Source organism: Mustelus asterias, unplaced genomic scaffold, assembly GCF_964213995.1.
Source record: "Mustelus asterias unplaced genomic scaffold, sMusAst1.hap1.1 HAP1_SCAFFOLD_538, whole genome shotgun sequence".
Lineage (NCBI taxonomy): Eukaryota > Metazoa > Chordata > Chondrichthyes > Carcharhiniformes > Triakidae > Mustelus > Mustelus asterias.
The window spans coordinates 261,196-287,755 of record NW_027590488.1 but is presented as its reverse complement, the minus strand read 5'-3'; the positions used below and the strand labels follow the sequence as shown (position 1 = coordinate 287,755).

The following is a 26,560-nucleotide window of genomic DNA, read 5'->3' as shown; positions in this document are numbered from 1 at the left end:
ACCCCTCTTGCAGAGGTGTCACTACCACATACAGAATAAAGCTCCCTCTACAGTGTCCCCCATCAAACACTCCCAGGACAGGTACAGCACGGGGTTAGATACAGAGTAAAGCTCCCTCTACACTGTCCCCCCATCAAACACTCCCAGGACAGGTACAGCACGGGGTTAGATACAGAGTAAAGCTCCCTCTACACTGTCCCCCATCAAACACTCCCAGGACAGGTACAGCACGGGGTTAGATACAGAGTAAAGCTCCCTCTACACTGTCCCCCATCAAACACTCCCAGGACAGGTACAGCACGGGGTTAGATACAGAGTAAAGCTCCCTCTACACTGTCCCCCCATCAAACACTCCCAGGACAGGTACAGCACGGGGTTAGATACAGAGTAAAGCTCCCTCTACACTGTCCCCATCAAACACTCCCAGGACAGGTACAGCACGGGGTTAGATACAGAGTAAAGCTCCCTCTACACTGTCCCCCCATCAAACACTCCCAGGACAGGTACAGCACGGGGTGAGATACAGAGTAAAGCTCCCTCTCCACTGTCCCCCCATCAAACACTCCCAGGACAGGTACAGCACGGGGTTAGATACAGAGTAAAGCTCCCTCTACACTGTCCCCCCATCAAACACTCCCAGGACAGGTACAGCACAGGGTTAGATACAGAGTAAAGCTCCCTCTACATTGTCCCCCACCAAACACTCCCAGGACAGGTACAGCACGGGGTTAGATACAGAGTAAAGCTCCCTCTACACTGTCCCTATCAAACACTCCCAGGACAGGGACAGCACGGGGTTAGATACAGAGTAAAGCTCCCTCTACACTGTCCCCCATCAAACACTCCCAGGACAGGTACAGCACGGGGTTAGATATAGAGTAAAGCTCCCTCTACACTGTCCCTATCAAACACTCCCAGGACAGGTACAGCACGGGGTTAGATACAGAGTAAAGCTCCCTCTGCACTGTCCCCCATCAAACACTCCCAGGACAGGGACAGCACGGGGTTAGATACAGAGTAAAGCTCCCTCTACACTGTCCCCCATCAAACACTCCCAGGACAGGTACAGCACGGGGTTCGATACAGAGTAAAGCTCCCTCTACACTGTCCCCATCAAACACTCCCAGGACGGGTACAGCACGGGGTTAGATACAGAGTAAAGCTCCCTCTACACTGACCCCCATCAAACACTCCCAGGACAGGTACAGCACGGGGTTAGATACAGAGTAAAGCTCCCTCTACACTGTCCCCCATCAAACACTCCCAGGACAGGTACAGCACGGGGTTAGATACAGAGTAGAGCTCCCTCTACACTGTCCCCCATCAAACACTCCCAGGACAGGTACAGCACGGGGTTAGATACAGAGTAAAGCTCCCTCTACACTGTCCCCCATCAAACACTCCCAGGACAGGTACAGCACGGGGTTAGATACAGAGTAAAGCTCCCTCTACACTGTCCCCATCAAACACTCCCAGGACAGGTACAGTACGGGGTTAGATACAGAGTAAAGCTCCCTCTACACTGTCCCCCATCAAACACTCCCAGGACAGGTACAGCACGGGGTTAGATACAGAGTAAAGCTCCCTCTACACTGTCCCCATCAAACACTCCCAGGACAGGTACAGCACGGGGTTAGATACAGAGTAAAGCTCCCTCTACACTGTCCCCCATCAAACACTCCCAGGACAGGGACAGCACGGGGTTAGATACAGAGTAAAACTCCCTCTACACTGTCCCCATCAAACACTCCCAGGACAGGTACAGCCCGGGGTTAGATACAGAGTAAAGCTCCCTCTACACTGTCCCCCATCAAACACTCCCAGGACAGGTACAGCACGGGGTTAGATACAGAGTAAAAGTGCAGCACTCTGAGCAAGAAAGGCTCCACAGCACGGCAAAGCCTCGTGTCCAAGTCCGAATCTGTCCGGCTCTCGGGAATGCTGGGGGAGGGAGTCTCCTCATTCTGGAGGGGCACTCACCTGAAGTCCTTCCTCAAGGTGCCACCTCAAGCTTCCCTCCCGAAATAAAAACTTGCCAGAGAGTTGAAAATAGGAAAAAATGGAAGTCGTAATTTCTCCAAGAGACAGAGGCAGACTTTTGGAGTCAGGTTTACCTCAGAAATTCCCAGTTTGGCCTGGCCAAAATTGGAAAAGAAAACATTTGGCACGAGGGCCCGAATGCTTAATCTAGGCCCCTCCAGACCTCATTAAACATCCAGACATCTAGTCTTGTGCAAGTCAGCACCAAATAATTCCACTGCCTCCGTCCCAATCTCCCACTAACTGCAGAAGGAATCACGCGGCGAAAATTTCTGGATTATTCACTCAAACTTTCCTGGCAGGCGAAGAAAGCTTTCCTGAGGAACCAAAGCAGAATGGAATTTCTGGAACTCACCAGAAAGGCTTAATTCCCCGCCAACTCCCATTTCTTGACCAAACTCCGGTACGTCAAAAACAAATCATCTCCATAAGACATAGGAGCAGAATGAGGCCACTCGGCCCATCGAGTCTGCTCCACCATTCAATCATGGCTGATATTTTTCTCATCCCCCATTCTCCTGCCTTCTCCCCATAACCCCTGATCCCCTTATTCATCAAGAACCTACCTATCTCTGTCTTAAAGACACTCAATGACCCGGCCTCCACAGCCTTCTGCGGCAAAGAGTTCCACAGATTCACCACTCTCTGGCTGAAGAAATTCCTCCTCATCTCTGTTTTAAAGGATCGTCCCTTTAGCCTGAGGTTATGCCCTCTGGTTCTGGTTTTTCCTACTAGTGGAAACATCCTCTCCACGTCCACTCTATCCAGGCCTCGCAGTATCCTGTAAGTTTCAATAAGATCCCTCCCCTCATCCTTCTAAACTCCAACGAGTACAGACCCAGAGTCCTCAACCGTTCCTCATACTTCATTCGGCACAGAGTAAAGCTCCCTCTACGCTGTCACTCATCAAACACTCCCAGGACAGGTACAGCACGGGGTTAGATACAGAGTAAAGCTCCCTCTACACTGTCACTCATCAAACACTCCCAGGACAGGTACAGCACGGGGTTAGATACAGAGTAAAGCTCCCTCTACACTGTCCCCCATCAAACACTCCCAGGACAGGTACAGCACGGGGTTAGATACAGAGTAAAGCTCCCTCTACACTGTCCCTATCAAACACTCCCAGGACAGGTACAGCACGGGGTTAGATACAGAGTAAAGCTCCCTCTACACTGTCCCCCATCAAACACTCCCAGGACAGGTACAGCACGGGGTTAGATACAGAGTAAAGCTCCATCTACACTGTCCCCCCATCAAACACTCCCAGGACAGGTACAGCACGGGCTTAGAGTCCGGGCTTGGAGCTCTTCATTCCAGGGATCATTCTTGTGAACCTCCTCTGGACCCTTTCCAAGGCCCGGCACATCCTTCCCTAGATACGGGGCCCAAAACTGCTCCCAATACTCCAAACGGGGTCTGACCAGAGCCTTATACAGCCTCAGAAGTACATCCCTGCTCCTGTATTCTAGCCCTCTCGACATGAATGCTAACATTACATTTGCCTTCCTAACTGCCGACTGAACCTGCACGTTAGCCTTCAGAGAATCTTGAACAATGACTCCCAAGTCCTTTTGTGTTTCTGATTTCCTAAGCATTTCCCCATTTAGAAAATAGTCTCTGCCTCCATCCCTCCTTCCAAAGTGCAGAACCTCACACTTTTCCACATTGTATTCCATCCGCCGCTTCTTTGCCCACTCTCCGAACCTGTCCAAGTCCTTCTGCAGCCCCCCTGCTTCCCCAATACTACCTGTCCCTCTACATATCTTTGTCTCTCTCTCACCTCTTGCTTTCTCCACCCGGCCTGCATCCTTGTTCCTCAGTGCCCCTCGGCACCCCCTCACGCCTACAACCCCTACCTGCGGCCTCCAAAGGCCACAATCTGTCCGCCTTCCCTCGCCAAGTCCCGACCTACAGTCTCAAAAACGCCTCGAGCACAAAATCTGCCACCTTTTTCTCACAAAACTCCGGCCTGCCGCCCTCCCGACAGACTCCAAAGGCGTTGACCACAAGATTCGATGACTATTTCTCAGAACATTCTGGCCTACTGCCCTTTCTACAGCCTCCAATCGGCCTCAAGCACAACGTTTGTTACCTATTTCTCTCAAAATTCTGGCCTACAACTTTTGCTCCAGCCTCAAGAGATCCTGATGACAAGATTTGATGACTATTTCTCAGAGGATTTCTGCCTACTGCCCTTCCTACATCCCAAAAGGCGTTTCGCTCAAGATTTGACGATTATTTCTCTGCGTGGGTTTCCTCCGGGTGCTCCGGTTTCCTCCCGCAGTCCAAAGATGTGCAAGTTAGGTGGATTGGCCATGATAAATTGCCCCTTAGTGTCCAAAGATGTGCAGGTTAGGGGGATTGGCCATGCTAAATTGCCCCTTAGTGTCTAAAGATGTGCAGGTTAGGTGGACTGGCCATGCTAAACTGCCCCTTAGTGTCCAAAGATGTGCAGGTTAGGTGAATTGGCCATGCTAAATTGCCCCTTAGTGTCTAAAGATGTGCAGGTTAGGTGGATTGGCCATGCTAAATTGCCCCTTAGTGTCTAAAGATGTGCAGGTTAGGTGGATTGGCCATGCTAAATTGCCCCTTAGTGTCTAAAGATGTGCAGGTTAGGTGGATTGGCCATGCTAAATTGCCCCTTAGTGTCTAAAGATGTGCAGGTTAGGTGGATTGGCCATGCTAAATTGTCCCTTAGTGTCCAAAGATGTGCAGGTTCGGGGGATTGGCCATGCTAAATTGCCCCTTAGTGTCCAAAGATGTGCAGGTTCGGGGATTGGCCATGCTAAATTGCCCCTTAGTGTCCAAAGATGTGCAGGTTCGGGGGATTGGCCATGCTAAATTGCCCCTTAGTGTCCAAAGATGTGCAGGTTAGGTGGATTGGCCATGCTAAATTGTCCCTTAGTGTCCAAAGATGTGCAGGTTCGGGGGATTGGCCATGCTAAATTGCCCCTTAGTGTCCAAAGATGTGCAGGTTCGGGGGATTGGCCATGCTAAATTGCCCCTTAGTGTCCAAAGATGTGCAGGTTAGGTGGATTGGCCATGCTAAATTGCCCCTTAGTGTCTAAAGATGTGCAGGTTAGGTGGATTGGCCATGCTAAATTGCCCCTTAGTGTCTAAAGATGTGCAGGTTAGGTGGATTGGCCATGCTAAATTGCCCCTTAGTGTCTAAAGATGTGCAGGTTAGGTGGATTGGCCATGCTAAATTGCCCCTTAGTGTCTAAAGATGTGTGGGTTAGGTGGATTGGCCATGCTAAATTGCCCCTTAGTGTCTAAAGATGTGCGGGTTAGGTGGATTGGCCATGCTAAATTGCCCCTTAGTGTCTAAAGATGTGCAGGTTCGGGGGATTGGCCATGCTAAATTGTCCCTTAGTGTCCAAAGATGTGCAGGTTCGGGGGATTGGCCATGCTAAATTGCCCCTTAGTGTCCAAAGATGTGCAGGTTCGGGGGATTGGCCATGCTAAATTGCCCCTTAGTGTCCAAAGATGTGCAGGTTCGGGGGATTGGCCATGCTAAATTGCCCCTTAGTGTCTAAAGATGTGCAGGTTCGGGGGATTGGCCGTGCTAAATTGCCTCTTCGTGTCAAAGGACTTGCAGGATAAATATGTGGGGTCACGGGGATAGGGCCTGGGTTGTGGTCGGTGCAGGTTCGATGGGCCAAATGGCTTCCTTCTGAACTGTAGGGATTCTATGATGCCCATTTCTAAGATGGGTGATTGGACTGGAGTGCACACTACAAACACAATTGACACTAGTGTCAGGGGGATTAGCAGGGTAAATATGTGGGGTTACAGGAATAGGGCAAGGTTGGGATTGTGGTCGGTGCGGCCGATGGGCCTAACGGCCTCCTTCTGCCCTGCAGGGAGTCTATAATTAATTGGATAGCTCTTTCAAAGAGCTAGCAGTGGTGCGGTGGGGCGAATGGCCTCCCCCTGAGCTAGAAGGGCCGCAGACGAGGGGCTGGAGGTGAGGGGAGGGCCCACTCGAGAGCAAAAGACCAAAATAAAAACTGCCAGCGAATCCTAAAGATGGGGAAATGTCTTCTCTTGAGAAGGAAGGAATTTCAATTCACTCAAATCTTCACTGCGGTTCCCTTGGCCAGAGACTGCAGAAAGATTCATCGAAGATTATACTTTTCCGCCTCATTCATATGTGTTAAAGAACCCGTCTCCTTCCTTGTGTAATCCCAAAGTATCAGGTGGAGACAGAGTTATTAAGTCAGGCCCCATTCTGAACAAGACAAGATAAGACTTCCATTAACCCTCTGACTGGGATTAATCCACACCAGATTAACCTCCTTGGCTTCCCTTGGCAATGGTCCCTGTCCAGAGAGAGAGAGAGAGAGAGTGTGAGGGAGGGAGAGGCTCGCCAGTGCGGCACTTCCTCAGCTGTGACTCTCCCACAGTGCAGCGCTCCCTCAGCACTGACCCTCCCACAGTGCGGCGCTCCCTCAGCACTGACCCTCCCACAGTGCGGCGCTCCCTCAGCACTGACCCTACCACAGTGCGGTGCTCCCTCAGCACTGACCCTCCCACAGTGCGGCACTCCCTCAGCATCGACCCTCCCACAGTGCAGCGCTCCCTCAGCACTGACCCTCCCACAGTGCGGCGCTCCCTCAGCATCGACCCTCCCACAGCGCGGCGCTCCCTCAGCACTGACCCTCCCACAGTGCGGCGCTCCCTCAGCACTGACCCTCCCACAGTGCGGCGCTCCCTCAGCATCGACCCTCCCACAGTGCGGCGCTCCCTCAGCACTGACCCTCCCACAGTGCGGCGCTCCCTCAGCATCGACCCTCCCACAGCGCGGCGCTCCCTCAGCACTGACCCTCCCACAGTGCGGCGCTCCCTCAGCACTGACCCTCCCACAGTGCGGTGCTCCCTCAGCACTGACCCTCCCACAGTGCGGCACTCCCTCAGCATTGACCCTCCCACAGTGCGGCGCTCTCTCAGCACTGACCCTCCCACAGTGCGGCGCTCCCTCAGCACTGACCCTCCCACAGTGCGGCGCTCCCTCAGCACTGACACTCCCACAGTGCGGGGCTCCCTCAGCACTGACCCTCCCACAGTGCGGTGCTCCCTCAGCACTGACCCTCCCACAGTGCGGCGCTCCCTCAGCACTGACCCTCCCACAGTGCGGCGCTCCCTCAGCACTGACCCTCCCACAGTGCGGCGCTCCCTCAGCACTGACCCTCCCACAGTGCGGTGCTCCCTCAGCACTGAACCTCTCACAGTGCGGCGCTCCATCAGCAATGACCCTTCCACAGTGCGGCGCTCCCTCAGCACTGACCCTCCCACAGTGCGGCGCTCCCTCAGCACTGACCCTCCCACAGTGCGGCACTCCCTCAGCACTGACCCTCCCACAGTGCGGCGCTCCCTCAGCACCGACCCTCCCACAGTGCGGCGCACCCTCAGCACTGACCCTCCCACAGTGCGGCGCTCCCTCAGCACTGACCCTCCCACAGTGCGGCGCTCCCTCAGCACTGACCCTCCCACAGTGCGGCACTCCCTCAGCACTGACCCTCCCACAGTGCGGCGCTCCCTCAGCACCGACCCTCCCACAGTGCGGCGCTCCCTCAGCACTGACCCTCCCACAGTGCGGCGCTCCCTCAGCACTCTCCCTCCCACAGTGCGGCGCTCCCTCAGCACCGACCCTCCCACAGTGCGGCGCTCCCTCAGCACTGACCTTCCCACAGTCCGGTGCTCCCTCGGCACTGACCCTCCCACAGTGCGGCGCTCCCTCAGCACTGACCCTCCCACAGTGCGGCCATCCCTCAGCACTGACCCTCCCACAGTGCGGCGCTCCCTCAGCACTGACCCTCCCACAGTGCGGCGCTCCCTCAGCACTGACCCTCCCACAGTGCGGCGCTCCCTCAGCACTGACCCTCCCACAGTGCGGCGCTCCCTCAGCACCGACCCTCCCACAGTGCGGCGCTCCCTCAGCACCGACCCTCCCACAGTGCGGCGCTCCCTCAGCACTGACCCTCCCACAGTGCGGCGCTCCCTCAGCACTGACCCTCCCACAGTGCGGCGCTCCCTCAGCACTGACCCTCCCACAGTGCGGCGCTCCCTCAGCACCGACCCTCCCACACAGTGCGGCGCTCCCTCAGCACTGACCCTCCCACAGTGCGGCGCTCCCTCAGCACTGACCCTCCCACAGTGCGGCGCTCCCTCAGCACTGACCCTCCCACAGTGCGGCGCTCCCTCAGCACTGACCCTCCCACAGTGCGGCGCTCCCTCAGCACTGACCCTCCCACAGTGCGGCGCTCCCTCAGCACTGACCCTCCCACAGTGCGGTGCTCCCTCAGCACTGACCCTCCCACAGTGCGGCGCTCCCTCAGCACTGACCCTCCCACAGTGCGGTGCTCCCTCAGCACTGACCCTCCCACAGTGCGGCGCTCCCTCAGCACTGACCCTCCCACAGTGCGGCGCTCCCTCAGCACTGACCCTCCCACAGTGCGGCGCTCCCTCAGCACCGACCCTCCCACAGTGCGGTGCTCCCTCAGCACTGACCTTCCCACAGTGCGGTGCTCCCTCAGCACTGACCCTCCCACAGTGCGGCCATCCCTCAGCACTGACCCTCCCACAGTGCGGCCATCCCTCAGCACTGACCCTCCCACAGTGCGGCGCTCCCTCAGCACTGACCCTCCCACAGTGCGGCGCTCCCTCAGCACTGACCCTCCCACAGTGCGGCGCTCCCTCAGCACCGACCCTCCCACAGTGCGGCGCTCCCTCAGCACCGACCCTCCCACAGTGCGGCGCTCCCTCAGCACCGACCCTCCCACAGTGCGGCGCTCCCTCAGCACTGACCCTCCCACAGTGCGGCGCTCCCTCAGCACTGACCGTCCCACAGTGCGGCGCTCCCTCAGCACTGACCCTCCCACAGTGCGGCGCTCCCTCAGCACTGACCCTCCCACAGTGCGGCACTCCCTCAGCACTGACCGTCCCACAGTGCGGCACTCCCTCAGCACCGACCCTCCCACAGTGCGGCGCTCCCGCAGCACTGACCCTCCCACAGTGCGGTGCTCCCTCAGCACTGACCCTCCCACAGTGCGGCGCTCCCTCAGCACTGACCCTCCCACAGTGCGGTGCTCCCTCAGCACTGACCCTCCCACAGTGCGGCACTCCCTCAGCACTGACCGCAGCCCGAGGCCCGACCACAGGCCCACACTGAATGAGAGAGCAGGGTCAGCAATTATTTCCCATCCCTCGTTGCCCTTGGAGGGCAGTTGAGCATCAACCACATTGCTGTGGCTCTGGAGTCACATGTAGGCCAGACCGGGGTAAGGACGGCAGATTTCCTTCCCTAAAGGGAACCAGATGGGTTTTTCCCACAATGGGTCATCAGGAGAACAGAGAACATAGAACATTACAGCGCAGTACAGGCCCTTCGGCCCTCGATGTTGCACCGACCAGTGAAACCAATCTAAAGCCCATCTAACCTACACTATTCCAATATCATCCATATGTTTATCCAATAACCATTTAAATGCTCTTAATGTTGGCGAGTCCACTACTGTTGCAGGCAGGGCATTCCACGCCCTTACTACTCTCCGAGTAAAGAACCTACCTCTGACATCTGTCCTATATCTCTCACCCCTCAATTTAAAGCTATGTCCCCTCGTGTTAGCCATCACCATCCGAGGAAAAAGGCTCTCACTATCCACCCTATCTAATCCTCTGATCATCTTGTATGCCTCTATTAAGTCACCTCTTACCTTCTTCTCTCCAATGAAAACAACCTCAAGTCCCTCAGCCTTTCCTCATACGATCTTCCCACCATACCAGGCAACATCCTGGTAAATCTCCTCTGCACCCTTTCCAACACTTCCACATCTTTCCTATAACGCGGTGACCAGAACTGTACGCAATACTCCAAGTGCGGCCGCACCAGAGTTTTGTACAGCTGCAGCATGACCTCCTGGCTCCGAAACGCAATCCCTCTACCAATAAAAGCTAACACACCGTACGCCTTCTTAACAACCCTATCAACCTGGGTGCCGACTTTCAGGGATCTATGCACATGGACACCCAGATCCCTCTGTTCATCCACACTACCAAGTATCTTACCATTAGCCCAGTACTCTGTATTCCTGTTACTCCTTCCAAAGTGAATCACCTCACACTTTTCCACATTAAACTCCATTTGCCACCTCTCAGCCCAGCTCTGCAGCTTATCTATGTCCCTCTGTAACCTGCCACTTCCCTCCACACTGCCTACAACTCCACTGACTTTAGTGTCATCCGCAAATTTACTAATCCATCCTTCTACGCCCTCATCCAGGTCATTAATAAAAATGACAAACAGCAGTGGCCCCAAAACAGATCCTTGCGGTACACCACTAGTAACTGAACTCCAGGATGAATATTTCCCATCAACCACCACCCTCTGTTTTCTTACAGCTCGCCAATTCCTGATCCAAACCACTAAATCACCCTCAATCCCATGTGTCCGTATTTTCTGCAAAGGCTTACCATGGGGAACCTTATCAAACGCTTTGCTGAAATCCATATACACCACATCAACCGCTTTACCCTCATCCACCTCTTTGGTCACCTTCTCAGAGAACTCAATAAGGTTTGTGAGGCACGACCTACCCTTCACAAAACCGTGCTGACTATCCCTAATCAAATTATTCCTTTCGAGGTGATTATAACTCCTATCTCTTATCCTTTCGAAAACTTTGCCCACAACAGAAGTAAGGCTCACCGGTCTATAATTACCAGGGTTGTCCCTACTCCCCTTCTTGAACAAGGGGACAACATTTGCTCTCCTCCAGTCTTCTGGCACTGTTCCTGTAGACAATGACGACACAAAGATCAAAGCCAAAGGCTCTGCAATCTCCTCTCTAGCCTCCCAGAGAATCCTAGGATAAATCCCATCCGGCACAGGGGACTTATTTATTTTTACCCTTTCCAGAATAGCTAACACCTCCTCCTTATGAACCTCAATCCCGTCCAGTCCAAGAGCCTGCATCTCAGTATTCTCCTCGACAACATTGTCTTTTTCCTGCGTGAATACTGATGAAAAATATTCATTTAGCGCCTCTCATATCTCTTCAGACTCCACACACAACTTCCCACTACTGTCCTTGACTGGCCCTAATCTTACCCTAGTCATTCTTTTATTCCTGACATACCTATAGAAAGCTTCAGGGTTTTCCTTGATCCTACCTGCCAGAGACTTCTCATGTCCCCTCCTGGCTCTTCTTAACTCTTTCTTTAGGTCCTTCCTGACTAACTTGTAACTCTCAAGTGCTCGAACTGAGCCTTCACGTCTCATCTTCTCCTTATCATCTTCAGTAGATTCTTAATTCCAGGCATTTTTTATTGAATTCTGCCGTGGTGGGATTCGAACACAGGTGCCGCAGAACATTAGCTGAGTTTCTGAATTAATGGTCCAGCGATAATATCACGAGGCCGTCACCTCCCCCGGAATGGTCAGGATTTGATTGTGTAGGTGTGACACAATGACTCACCTTCAAGTGCCAGGCGTTGTCGCAACTCAACTAATTCCAGGAATTCTGCAAACATCTTCTTAAATATTCAAAAGTATTTGCCCATCTAAGTGTGTGACTAACTGAATTCCAATCCCTGCCAGGATTGGTTAGTCCAGTTCCACCGTCATTATTCATGTGGGACTTGCCCCACAACCTGTCCTCATGACAAAACCTACCCTGCCTATCTCCGTGTCGAGGGAGTTTCACTCTGTATCTAACCCCGTGCTGTACCTGCCCTGGGAGTGTTTGATGGGGGACAGTGTAGAGGGAGCTTTACTCTGTATCTAACCCCGTGCTGTACCTGTCCTGGGAGTGTTTGATGGGGACAGTGTAGAGAGAGCTTTACTCTGTATCTAACCCCGTGCTGTACCTGTCCTGGGAGTGTTTGATGGGGACAGTGTAGAGGGAGCTTTACTCTGTACCTAACCCCGTGCTGCACCTGTCCTGAGAGTGTTTGATGGGGGACAGCGTACAGGGAGCTTTACTCTGTATCTAACCCCGTGCTGTACCTGTCCTGGGAGTGTTTGATGGGGGAAAGTGTCGAGGGAGCTTTACTCTGTATCTAACCCCGTGCTGTACCTGTCCTGAGAGTGTTTGATGGGGGACAGCGTACAGGGAGCTTTACTCTGTATCTAACCCCGTGCTGTACCTGTCCTGGGGGTGTTTGATGGGGGAAAGTGTAGAGGGAGCTTTACTCTGTATCTAACCCCGTGCTGCACCTGTCCTGAGAGTGTTTGATGGGGGACAGTGTAGAGGGAGCTTTACTCTGTATCTAACCCCGTGCTGTACCTGACCTGGGAGTGTTTGATGGGGGACAGTGTAGAGGGAGCTTTACTCTGTATCTAACCCTGTGCTGTACCTGTCCTGGGAGTGTTTGATGGGGGACAATGTAGAGGGAGCTTCACTCTGTATCTAACCCCGTGCTGTACCTGTCCTGGGAGTGTTTGATGGGGGACAGTGCAGAGGGAGCTTTACTCTGTATCTAATCCCATGCTGTACCTGTCCTGGGTGTGTTTGATGGGGGACAGTGTAGAGGAAGCTTTACTCTGTATCTAACCCCATGCTGTACCTGTCCTGGGTGTGTTTGATGGGGGACAGTGTAGAGGGAGCTTTACTCTGTATCTAACCCCGTGCTGTACCTGTCCTGGGAGTGTTTGATGGGGGGGACAGTGTAGAGGGAGCTTTACTCTGTATCTAAGCCCGTGCTGTACCTCTCCTGGGAGTGTTTGATGGGGGGGACAGTGTAGAGGGAGCTTTACTCTGTATCTAACCCCGTGCTGTACCTGTCCTGGGAGTGTTTGATGGGGGACAGTGTAGAGGGAGCTTTACTCTGTATCTAATCCCGTGCTGTTCCTGTCCTGGGAATGTTTGATGGGGACAGTGTAGAGTGAGCTGTACTCTGTATCTAACCCCATGCTGTACATGTCCTGGGAGTGTTTGATGGGGGACAGTGTAGAGGGAGCTTTACTCTGTATCTAAACCCGTGCTGTACCTGTCCTGGGAGTGTTTGATGGGGACAGTGTAGAGGGAGCTTTACTCTGTATCTAACCCCGTGTTGTACCTGTCCTGGGAGTGTTTGATGGGGGACAGTGTAGAGGGAGCTTTACTCTGTATCTAACCCCGTGCTGTACCTGTCCTGGGAGTGTTTGATGGGGGACAGTGTAGAGGGAGCTTTACTCTGTATCTAACCCCGTGCTGTACCTGTCCTGGGGGTGTTTGATGGGGGAAAGTGTCGAGGGAGCTTTACTCTGTATCTAACCCCGTGCTGCACCTGTCCTGAGAGTGTTTGATGGGGGACAGTGTAGAGGGAGCTTTACTCTGTATCTAACCCCGTGCTGTACCTGACCTGGGAGTGTTTGATGGGGGACAGTGTAGAGGGAGCTTTACTCTGTATCTAACCCCGTGCTGTACCTGTCCTGGGAGTGTTTGATGGGGGACAGTGCAGAGGGAGCTTTACTTTGTATCTAACCCCATGCTGTACCTGTCCTGGGTGTGTTTGATGGGGGACAGTGTAGAGGGAGCTTTACTCTGTATCTAACCCCATGCTGTACCTGTCCTGGGGGTGTTTGATGGCAGGCAGTGTAGAGGGAGCTTTACTCTGTATCTAACCCCGTCCTGTCCTGGGAGTGTTTGATGGGGGGACAGTGTAGAGGGAGCTTTACTCTGTATCTAACCCCGTGCTGTACCTGTCCTTTGATTGGGGATGGTGTGAGATGTGAACTCATGTATAGGGACACAACCTCTATTCTACACTCGCTCTGACAGTGAGTAGATCATTACTATTCTGCGCACGGCAGCGATGGAGTTTGTTTAACTGTCTGCCACAGTGGAAATGAAATCAATGGGTGCAATCAAATTCATTTGCGATTGTTAATCATTGCAGAGAACAGCTCTCCATGAATCCGTGAGGTTTACACAGCGGCCCAGTGTCTGTGTGGGATATCGATGGTGCATTGAAACCCCTTTCACACCAGCCCCCATCGCCCTCCCAGACACTGCGAGGTGGCTTGGAGGTGGACTCACAATGTTTCCAGACCAAAACCGATGGCATTTCGCACAACCTGGAGTCACGGCCCAGTGGGTTCGCACTGCTGCCTCACAGCGCCAGGGACCCAGGTTCGATTCCCGGCTCGGGTCACTGTCTGTGCGGAGTCTGCACGTTCTCCCCGTCTCTTCGTGGGTTCGAAAGATGTGGAGGTTCGGTGCATTGGCCGTGCTAAATTGCCCCTTACTGTCCAAATATTAGCAGGGTTATTGCATGGGGTTACGGGGATAAAGCCTGGGTGGGATTGTGGTCAGTTTATATAGACTCCCTCCCCAGTACTGTACCCCAGTGTTATACAGTGACAGACCCGTCCCCACCAGTACTGTACCCCAGTGTTATACAGTGACAGACCCGTCCCCACCAGTACTGTACCCCAGTGTTATACAGCGACAGACCCGTCCCCACCAGTACTGTACCCCAGTGTTATACAGTGACAGACCCGTCCCCACCAGTACTGTACCCCAGTGTTATACAGAGACAGACCCGTCCCCACCAGTACTGTACCCCAGTGTTATACAGTGACAGACCCATCCCCACCAGTACTGTACCCCAGTGTTATACAGTGACAGACCCGTCCCCACCAGTACTGTACCCCAGTGTTATACAGTGACAGACCCGTCCCCACCAGTACTGTACCCCAGTGTTATACAGCGACAGACCCGTCCCCACCAGTACTGTACCCCAGTGTTATACAGTGACAGACCCGTCCCCACCAGTACTGTACCCCAGTGTTATACAGTGACAGACCCGTCCCCACCAGTACTGTACCCCAGTGTTATACAGTGACAGACCCGTCCCCACCAGTACTGTACCCCTGTGTTATACAGTGACAGACCCGTCCCCACCAGTACTGTACCCCAGTGTTATACAGCGACAGGCCCATCCCCACCAGTACTGTACCCCTGTGTTATACAGCGACAGACCCGTCCCCACCAGTACTGTACCCCAGTGTTATACAGTGACAGTTCCGTCCCCACCAGTACTGTGCCCCAGTGTTATACAGCGACAGACCCATCCCCACCAGTACTGTACCCCAGTGTTATACAGTGACAGACCCGTCCCCACCAGTACTGTACCCCAGTGTTATACAGCGACAGACCCATCCCCACCAGTACTGTACCCCAGTGTTATACAGTGACAGTTCCGTCCCCACCAGTACTGTGCCCCAGTGTTATACAGCGACAGACCCATCCCCACCAGTACTGTACCCCAGTGTTATACATTGACAGACCCGTCCCCACCAGTACTGTGCCCCAGTGTTATACAGTGACAGACCCGTCCCCACCAGTACTGTACCCCTGTGTTATACAGTGACAGTTCCGTCCCCACCAGTACTGTACCCCAGTGTTATACAGCGACAGACCCATCCCCACCAGTACTGTACCCCAGTGTTATACAGTGACAGACCCGTCCCCACCAGTACTGTACCCCAGTGTTATACAGTGACAGACCCGTCCCCACCAGTACTGTACCCCAGTGTTATACAGTGACAGACCCGTCCCGACCAGTACCGTGCCCCAGTGTTATACAGCGACAGACCCATCCCCACCAGTACTGTACCCCAGTGTTATACAGTGACAGACCCGTCCCCATCAGTACTGTACCCCAGTGTTATACAGCGACAGACCCATCCCCACCAGTACTGTACCCCAGTGTTATACAGTGACAGACCCGTCCCCACCAGTACTGTGCCCCAGTGTTATACAGCGACAGACCCATCCCCACCAGTACTGTACCCCAGTGTTATACAGTGACGGACCCGTCCCCATCAGTACTGTACCCCAGTGTTATACAGCGACAGACCCGTCCCCACCAGTACTGTACCCCAGTGTTATACAGTGACAGACCCGTCCCCACCAGTACTGTACCCCAGTGTTATACAGCGACAGACCCGTCCCCACCAGTACTGTACCCCAGTGTTATACAGCGACAGACGCGTCCCCCACCAGTACTGTACCCCAGTGTTATACAGTGACAGACGCGTCCCCACCAGTACTGTACCCCAGTGTTATACAGTGACAGACCCATCCCCACCAGTACTGTACCCCAGTGTTATACAGTGACAGACCCATCCCCACCAGTACTGTACCCCAGTGTTATACAGTGACAGACCCATCCCCACCAGTACTGTACCCCAGTGTTATACAGTGACAGACCCGTCCCCACCAGTACTGTACCCCAGTGTTATACAGTGACAGACCCGTCCCCACCAGTACTGTACCCCAGTGTTATACACCGACAGACCCGTCCTCACCAGTACTGTACCCCAGTGTTATACAGTGACAGACCCGTCCCCACCAGTACTGTACCCCAGTGTTATACAGTGACAGACCCATCCCCACCAGTACTGTACCGCAGTGTTATACAGTGACAGACCCATCCCCACCAGTACTGTACCCCAGTGTTATACAGTGACAGACCCGTCCCCACCAGTACTGTACCCCAGTGTTATACAGTGACAGACCCGTCCCCACCAGTACTGTACCCCAGTGTTATACAGTGACAGACCCATCCCCACCAGTACTGTACCCCAGTGTTATACAGTGACAGACCCATCCCCACCAGTACTGTACCCCAGTGTTATACAGTGACTGACCCGTCCCCACCAGTACTGTACCCCAGTTTTGTACAGTGACAGACCCGTCCCCACCAGTACTGTACCCCAGTGTTATACAGTGACAGACCCGTCCTCACCAGTACTGTACCCCAGTGTTATACAGTGACAGACCCGTCCCCACCAGTACTGTACCCCAGTGTTATAGTGACAGACCCATCCCCACCAGTACTATACCCCAGTGTTATACAGTGACAGACCCGTCCCCACCAGTACTGTACCCCAGTGCTATACAGCGACAGACCCGTCCCTACCAGTACTGTACCCCAGTGCTATACAGCGACAGACCCGTCCCTACCAGTACTGTACCCCAGTGTTATACAGCAACAGACCCATCCCCACCAGTACAGTACCCCAGTGTTATACAATGACAGACCCGTCCCCACCAGTACTGTACCCCAGTGTTATTCAGCGACAGACCCGTCCCCACCAGTACTGTACCCTAGTGTTATACAGTGACAGACCCATCCCCACCAGTACTGTACCCCAGTGCTATACAGCGACAGACCCGTCCCTACCAGTACTGTACCCCAGTGCTATACAGCGACAGACCCGTCCCTACCAGTCCTGCACCCCAGTGTTATACAGTGACAGACCCATACCCACCAGTCCTGCACCCCAGTGTTATACAGTGACAGACCCATCCCCACCAATACTGTATCCCAGTGTTATACAGTGACAGACCCGTCCCCACCAGTACTGTACCCCAGTGTTATACACCGACAGACCCGTCCTCACCAGTACTGTACCCCAGTGTTATACAGCGACAGACCCGTCCCCACCAGTACTGTACCCCAGTGTTATACAGTGACAGACCCGTCCTCACCAGTACTGTACCCCAGTGTTAGACAGTGACAGACCCGTCCCCACCAGTACTGTACCCCAGTGTTATACAGTGACAGACCCATCCCCACCAGTACTGTACCCCAGTGTTATACAGTGACAGACCCGTCACCATCAGTACTGTACCCCAGTGTTATACAGTGACACACATCCCCACCAGTACTGTACCCCAGTGTTATTCAGCGACAGACCCGTCCCCACCAGTGCTGTACCCCAGTGTTATACAGTGACAGACCCGACCCCACCAGTACTGTACCCCAGTGCTATACAGCGACAGACCCGTCCCTACCAGTACTGTACCCCAGTGCTATACAGCGACAGACCCGTCCCGACCAGTACTGTACCCCAGTGTTATACAGTGACAGACCCGTCCCCACCAGTACTGCACCCCAGTGTTATACAGTGACAGACCCGTCCCCACCAGTACTGTACCCCAGTGTTATTCAGGAACAGACCCATCCCCACCAATACTGTATCCCAGTGTTATACAGTGACAGACCCGTCCCCACCAGTACTGTACCCCAGTGTTATACAGCAACAGACCCATCCCCACCAGTACTGTACCCCAGTGTTATACAATGACAGACCCGTCCCCACCAGTACTGTACCCCAGTGTTATACAGCGACAGTCCCATCCCCACCAGTACTGTACCCCAGTGCTATACAGCGACAGACCCGTCCCTACCAGTACTGTACCCCAGTGCTATACAGCGACAGACCCATCCCTACCAGTACTGTACCCCAGTGTTATACAGTGACAGACCCGTCCCCACCAGTACTGCACCCCAGTGTTATACAGGAACAGACCCATCCCCACCAATACTGTATCCCAGTGTTATACAGTGACAGACCCGTCCCCACCAGTACTGTACCCCAGTGTTATACAGCAACAGACCCATCCCCACCAGTACTGTACCCCAGTGTTATACAGTGACAGACCCGTCCCCACCAGTACTGTACCCCAGTGTTATACAGCGACAGTCCCATCCCCACCAGTACTGTACCCCAGTGTTATACAGCGACAGTCCCATCCCCGCCAGTACTGTGCCCCAGTGTTATACAATGACAGACCCGTCCCCACCAGTACTGTACCCCAGTGTTATACAGCGACAGTCCCATCCCCACCAGTACTGTACCCCAGTGTTATACAGCGACAGTCCCATCCCCACCAGTACTGTACCCCAGTGTTATACAGTGACAGACCCGTCCCCACCAATACTGTACCTCAGTGTTGTACAGCGACAGATCCGTCCCCACCAGTACTGTACCCCAGTGTTATACAGCGACCGACCCGTCCCCACCAGTACTGCACCCCAGTGTTATACAGTGACAGAGACGTCCCCACCAGTACTGCACCCCAGGGTTATACAGTGACAGACCCGTCCCCACCAGTACTGCACCCCAGTGTTATACAGTGACAGAGACGTCCCCACTAGTACTGTACCCCAGTGTTTTGCAGTGACAGACCCGTCCCCACCAGTACTGTACCCCAGTGTTTTGCAGTGACAGACCCGTCCCCACCAGAACAAAGAACAATACAGCACAGGAACAGGCCCTTCGGCCCTCCAAGCCCGTGCCGCTCCCTGGTCCAAACTAGACCATTCTTTTGTATCCCTCCATTCCCACTCCGTTCATGTGTCTATCTAGATAAGTCTTAAACGTTCCCAGTGTGTCCGCCTCCACCACCTTGCCTGGCAGCGCATTCCAGGCTCCCACCACCCTCTGTGTAAAATATGTCCTTCTGATATCCGTGTTAAACCTCACCCCCCTCACCTTGAACCTGTGACCCCTCGTGAACGTCACCACCGACCCGGGGAAAAGCTTCCCACCGTTCACCCTATCTATGCCTGTCATAATTTTATACACCTCTATTAAGTCTCCCCTCATCCTCCGTCTTTCCAGGGATAACAACCCCAGTTTACCCAATCTCTCCTCATAACCAAGCCCCTCCATACCAGGCAACATCCTGGTAAACCTCCTCTGTACTCTCTCTAAAGCCTCCACGTCCTTCTGGTCGTGTGGCGACCAGAACTGTACGCAGTATTCCAAATGGGGCCGAACCAACGTTCTATACATCTGCAACATCAGACCCCAACTTTTATACTCTATGCCCCGTCCTATAAAGGCAAGCATGCCATATGCCTTCTTCACCACCTTCTCCACCTGTGACGTCACTTTCAAGGATCTGTGGACTTGCACACCCAGGTCCCTCTGCGTATCTACACCCTTTATGGTTCTGCCATTTATCGTATAGCTCCTCCCTACATTATTCCCACCAAAATGCATCACTTCGCATTTATCAGGATTGAACTCCATCTGCCATTTCTTTGCCCAAATTTCCAGCCTATCTATATCCTTCTGTAGCTTCTGACAATGCTCCTCACTATCTGCAAGTCCTGCCAATTTTGTGTCGTCCGCAAACTTACTGATCACCCCAGTTACACCTTCTTCCAGATCGTTTATATAAATCACAAACAGCAGAGGTCCCAATACAGAGCCCTGCGGAACACCACTAGTCACAGGCATCCAGCCAGAAAAAGACCCTTCCACTACCACCCTCTGTCTTCTGTGACCAAGCCAGTTCTCCACCCATCTAGCCACCTCCCCCTTTGTCCCATGAGATCCAACCTTTTTCACCAGCCTACCATGAGGGACTTTGTCAAAAGCTTTACTAAAGTCCATATAGACGACATCCACGGCCCTTCCCTCGTCAACCATTCTAGTCACTTCTTCAAAAAACTCCACCAGGTTAGTGAGGCATGACCTCCCTCTCACAAAACCATGCTGACTATCTTTAATGAGTTTATTCCTTTCTAAACGCGCATACATCCTATCTCTAAGAATCCTCTCCAACAACTTATTGGGTGGCACGGTAGCACAGTGGGTTAGCACTGCTGCTTCACAGCTCCAGGGTCCTGGGTTCGATTCCTGGCTCGGGTCACTGTCTGTGTGGAGTTTGCACATTCTCCTCGTGTCTGCGTGGGTTTCCTCCGGGTGCTCCGGTTTCCTCCCACAGTCCAAAGATGTGCGGGTTAGGTTGATTGGCCAGGTTAAAAATTGCCCCTTAGAGTCCTGGGATGCGTAGGTTAGAGGGATTAGTGGGTTAAAATATGTGGGGGTAGGGCCTGGGTGGGATTGTGGTCGGTGCAGACTCGATGGGCCGAATGGCCTCCTTCTGCACTGTAGGGTTTCTATGATTTCTATGATTCTATGAACTTCCCCACCACGGACGTCAAGCTCACCGGCCTATAATTACCTGGGTTATCCTTCCTACCCTTCTTAAATAACGGGACCACATTAGCTATCCTCCAATCCTCTGGGACCTCACCTGCATCCAGTGACGAGACAAAGATTTGCGTCAGAGGCCCAGCGATTTCATCTCTCGTCTCCCTGAGCAGCCTTGGATAGATTCCATCAGGCCCTGGGGATTTGTCAGTCTTTATATTCTCTAACAAACCTAACACTTCCTCCCTTGTAATGGAGATTTTCTCCAACGGTTCAACACTCCCCTTCGAGACACTCCCAGTCAACACATCCCTCTCCTTTGTGAATACCGACACAAAGTATTCATTTAGGATCTCCCCTACTTCTTTGGGCTCCAAGCATAATTCCCCACTTTTGTCCCTGAGAGGTCCGATTTTTTCCCTGACAACCCTTTTGTTCCTAACGTATGAATAAAATGCCTTGGGATTCTCTTTAATCCTGTCTGCCAAGGACATTTCGTGACCCCTTTTTGCCCTTCTAATTCCCCGTTTGAGTTCTTTCCTACTTTCTTTGTACTCCTCCAGAGCTCCCTCCGTTTTTAGCTGCCTGGACCTAACGTACGCCTCTCTTTTCTTTTTGACCAGTCCCTCAATTTCCCTGGTTATCCACGGTTCTCGAATCCTACCCTTCCTATCCTTCTTTTTTACAGGCACATGCCTGTCCTGTAGCCCTAACAACTGTTCCTTAAAAGACTCCCACATGCCAGATGTGGATTTACCCTCAAACAGCCTCTCCCAATCAACAGCTGCCAATTTCTGCCTCATCCCACTAAAGTTAGCCTTCACCCAATCCAACACCTTACCCTTGGGACACCACTCATCCTTTTCCATCACTATCCTAAAGCTAACAGAATTGTGGTCACTATTTGCCACATGATCCCCTACCGAAACTTTGAAGACCTGACCGGGCTCATTCCCCAGTACGAGGTCCAGTATAGCCCCCTCTCTAGTCGGGCTATCTACATATTGGTCCAAAGAACCTTCCTGTATGCATTTTACAAATTCCTCCCCATTCAAAGTCCCAGCTCTCAGCGATTTCCAGTCTATACCAGGGAAATTGAAGTCTCCCACTACAACAACCCTATTTTTCCTGCACCTATCCAGTATCTCCTGACATATCCGTTCTTCCACTTCCCTTGGGCTGTTGGGAGGCCTGTAGTATACCCCCAACATAGTGACTGCGCCCTTCCTGTTTCTGAGCTCCACCCACAGTGACTCGTTACACGTCCCCTCTGAATTGTCCTCCCTCTGCACCGCTGTAATATGCTCTCTAACTAATACCGCTACTCCCCCACCTCTTTTGGCCCCTCCTCTGTCTCGCCTAAAACACTTGTACCCCGGAATATTCAGCTGCCAGTCCTGTCCCTCTTTCAACCAAGTCTCTGACACCGCAACCACATCCAAATTCCTCGTCAGCATGAAGGCCCTAAGTTTGTCTGTCTTCCCTGCTACGCTCCTTGCATTGAAGTAGATGCACTCCAGACCTCCAGGCCCAGTGAGGTCATCCTCCCCCAGAGTGCTCTTCTTCTTTGCCAGCCTTGTCCCAGCCCCAAGCTCGTCCCCAGCCTCTACACTTGTAGACCTAATATTTTGATCCCCACCCCCCCCCCCCATACTAGTTTAAAACCCCCCCGAACTGCACTAGCAAAGCTCCCAGCCAGGATATTCATGCCCTTCCAGCTTAGTTGTGACCCGTCCTCCTTGTACAGGTGCCATCCTCTCCTGAAAACTTCCCATTGATCTAGGAAAATGAAGCCCTCCCTCCTGGACCAGTCCTTTAGCCAAGCATTCAATTGTACTAACTCCCTATTCCTAGCCTCACTGACACGAGGCACCAGTACTGTACCCCAGTGTTATACAGCGACAGACCCCGTCCCCACCAGTACTGTACCCCAGTGTTATACTGCGACAGACCCGTCCCCACCAGTACTGTACCCCAGTGTTATACTGCGACAGACCTGTCCCCACCAGTACGGTACCCCAGTGTTATACAGCGACAGACCTGTCCCCACCAGTACTGTACCCCAGTGTTATACAGTGACAGACCCGTCCCCACCAGTACTGTGCCCCAGTGTTATACAGTGACAGACTCGTCCCCACCAGTACTGTACCCCAGTGTTATACAGCGACAGACTCGTCCCCACCAGTACTGCACCCCAGTGTTATACAGCGACAGACCTGTCCCCACCAGTACTGTACCCCAGTGTTATACAGTGACAGACCTGTCCCCACCAGTACTGTACCCCAGTGTTATACAGTGACAGACCTGTCCCCACCAGTACTGTACCCCAGTGTTATACAGTAACAGACCCGTCCCCACCAGTACTGTACCCCAGTGTTATACAGCGACAGACCTGTCCCCACCAGTACTGTACCCCAGTGTTATACAGTGACAGACCTGTCCCCACCAGTACTGTACCCCAGTGTTATACAGCAACAGACCCGTCCCCACCAGTACTGTAGCCCAGTGTTATACAGCGACAGACCCGTCCCCACCAGTACTGTACCCCAGTGTTATACAGTGACAGACCCGTCCCCACCAGTACTGTACCCCAGTGTTATACAGTGACAGACCCGTCCCCACCAGTACAGAACCCCAGTGTTATACAGTGACAGACCCGTCCCCACCAGTACAGTACCCCAGTGTTATACAGCGACAGACCTGTCCCCACCAGTACTGTGCCCCAGTGTTATACAGTGACAGACCCGTCCCCACCAGTACTGTACACCAGTGTTATACAGCGACAGACCCGTCCCCACCAGTACTGTACCCCAGTGTTATACAGCGACAGACCCGTCCCCACCAGTACTGTACCCCAGTGTTATACAGCGACAGACCCGTCCCCACCAGTACTGTGCCCCAGTGTTATACAGCGACAGACCCGTCCGCACCAGTACTGTACCCCAGTGTTATACAGCGACAGACCCGTCCCCACCAGTACTGTACCCCAGTTTTATACAGTGACAGACCCGTCCCCACCAGTACTGTACCCCAGTGTTATACAGTGACAGACCCGTCCCCCAGTGTTATACAGCGACAGACCCGTCCCCACCAGTACTGTACCCCAGTTTTATACAGCGACAGACCTGTCCCCACCAGTACTGTACCCCAGTGTTATACAGCGACAGACCCGTCCCCACCAGTACTGTACCCCAGTGTTATACAGCGACAGACCCGTCCCCACAAGCACCAGTACTGTGCCCCTGTGTTATAGTGACAGACCCGTCCCCACCAGTACTGTACCCCAGTTTTATACAGTGACAGACCCGTCCCCAATAGTACTGTACCCCAGTGTTATACAGTGACGGACCCGTCCCCACCAGTACTGTACCCCAGTGTTATACAGTGACGGACCCGTCCCCACCAGTACTGTACCCCAGTGTTATATAGTGACAGACCCGTCCCCACCAGTACTGTACCCCAGTGTTACACAGTGACAGACCCGTCCCCACCAGTACTGTACCCCAGTGTGATACAGTGACAGACCCGTCCCCACCAGTACTGTACCCCAGTGGTATACAGTGACAGACCCGTCCCCACAAGCACTGTACCCCAGTGTTATACAGTGACAGACCTGTCCCCACCAGTACTGTACCCCAGTGTTAAATAGCGACGGCACCGCCCCTGTGAGAGTTGTAAACAGATTTATTTGTTGTCACTGTTGTAACTACAGTAACCCGTTCCAGCAGAGCTGAATGAGAGTAACATCTGGGTGCGCAGAAAGGAAATGAATTACAGGAAATAATTTAACAGGTGATTTATACTGAGAGAGGGGCCGGTCGCAGATCTGGTCATACAGAAGTCTGAGGTCACCTACGAACCGACTCAAGAACAGCTTCTTCCCTGCTGCCGTCAGACTTTTGAATGGACCTACCTCGCATTAAGCTGATCTTTCTCTACACCCTAGCTATGACTGTAACACTACATTCTGCACTCTCACCTTTCCTTCTCTATGAATGGTATGCTTTGTCTGTATAGCGAGCAAGAAACAATACTTTTCACTGTATCCCAATACATGTGACAATAATAAATCAAATCAAGAGACACTGTGAAACCATGTTTACCGACTGGAGATTATTGGCAGCTGAAGCGAGTGAAATATTTTTTCAGACGACGATGCAAGTTAAAAGCAGTGATTATGCCTCCAGCATTAGACAGACAAAGCAGGTCAGAGCACGCAAATAAATCTCGCTCTCAAAAGCGTCCAACTCTCCAAAATGTCACTGGTGTGTTTTCTCTCCCTCCCCCCTCGAGAATTCTCAAAATATTTGAAGGGGTGATTAGGCAAAAGTTGGAAGAAAGCGGCGTCACTTGCTCGTCAGAGAGTCTTCACAAGGTGTTGGAAAAGTCTCCCTCGAGTTCTGGCCCCCCCAGTCTCCTTCAAGTTTGGCTAAAGTCCACCTCGGGTTTTACAGAAGTTTCCTCCAGTTTTGCAAATATTTCCAAAAGGTTTTTGCAGGAGTATTCTATAACTTTGCAAATGTCTTCTCAACCTTGAGCACAAGTTTCCGCAAAAGTTTCCCAAAGCTTCAGCAAAAGTTTCCCAAAGTTTAGCAGAAGTTTAGCAAGAGTTTAGCAAGGGTTTAGCAAAAGCTTAGTGAAAGCTTGGTAAAAGTTCAACAAAAGTTTAGCAAAAGTTTCCTGAAGTTTAGCAAAAGTTTCCTGAAGTTTAGCAAAGTTCCCTGAAGTTTAAGCAAAAGTTCCTTGAAGTTTAGCAAAAGTTCCCTGAAGCTTAGCCAAAGTTTCCCAAAGTTTAAGCAAAAGTTGCTTGAAGTTTAAGCAAAAGTTCCCTGAAGTTTAAGCAAAAGTTCCCTGAAGTTTAAGCAAAAGTTCCTTGAAGTTTAGGCAAATGTTCCCTGAAGCTTAGCCAAAGTTTCCCAAAGTTTAAGCAAAAGTTGCCTGAAGTTTAACAAAAGTTTCTCAAAGTTTAAGCAAAAGTTGCCTGAAGTTTAGCAAAAGTTTCTCAAAGTTTTAGCAGAAGTTTAGCAAAAGTTCCGCCAAAGTTTCCCAAAGTTCTGTTATGCAAAGTTTTGAAAAGATTTGGTACTGGGGCAAGTTTGTAGAGCAGTTTTTGCTGAAGTTTTCTCTGCCTTTGAGAGAGAAAGAGAGAGAGAGTGTGTGTGTGTGGGAGCTTTGAGCCTCTCCCTCTCCTTACCTTGGGTTTGTGCTGTTCCAATACACGGTGTGCCTTGCAGTGAGAACCTTGCTTGCTTGTTCCACAAAGACACAGACCCACAGCACACGTTGTAAGACCATGTCTAAATACATGTTTTCAGCTTTTCGCCTGTCTGTTCCCCTCTTTCTGCCTCACTAACTTTCTGTTGCTCACACTTCTCAAATCACAGCTTACTGTTTGAGTGACAACCTTGCGATACTTTTATTGAAGACACGCCCCACACCCAGTGTAACTTCAAACCTTGACTCATTGTGCGTGTCGACATAGCAAAAAATGAAATGGGGAAGTTTTAATTCTCTCTTAAAAGGGCAACGCCTGCTTGCATTCCAGTAATATAGTTTATACCATGCTCTGAAGCTTCCACTTTAATCGTGTCCCTTTTTTGCTTGTACAACTCTGGGGGAGGTGTGTTTGGAATTGATTCTGGCTTTTCCAGAATTCCCAGGTGTGAGTCTACCCCCAGTGGCGAGGATTAACAGCGATTGGCAGATGTGAGAAGGGAGAGATGGCTGTGAGTTTTAATTTAACTGTGAAAATCCCCGAGTCGTCAAACTCTGTTCTGCTCCACTGAGGGAGAA

General features: G+C 52.5%; 1 protein-coding gene across 1 annotated transcript in view; it reads right to left on the bottom strand.

Annotated features, from left to right (window-relative positions):
• LOC144486963 (ephrin-A5-like) overlaps window positions 1-26,151 on the bottom strand; it is a gene marked incomplete at its 3' end in the record, with an annotated part of 28,395 nt that extends 2,244 nt beyond the window's left edge. Inside the window, exon 1 of the mRNA XM_078204983.1 lies at window positions 25,962-26,151. Within this exon, the coding sequence (XP_078061109.1) occupies window positions 25,962-26,074 (113 nt within the window). The remainder of the gene's footprint in view (window positions 1-25,961) is intronic.
• Window positions 26,152-26,560: the final 409 nt, after the last annotated feature.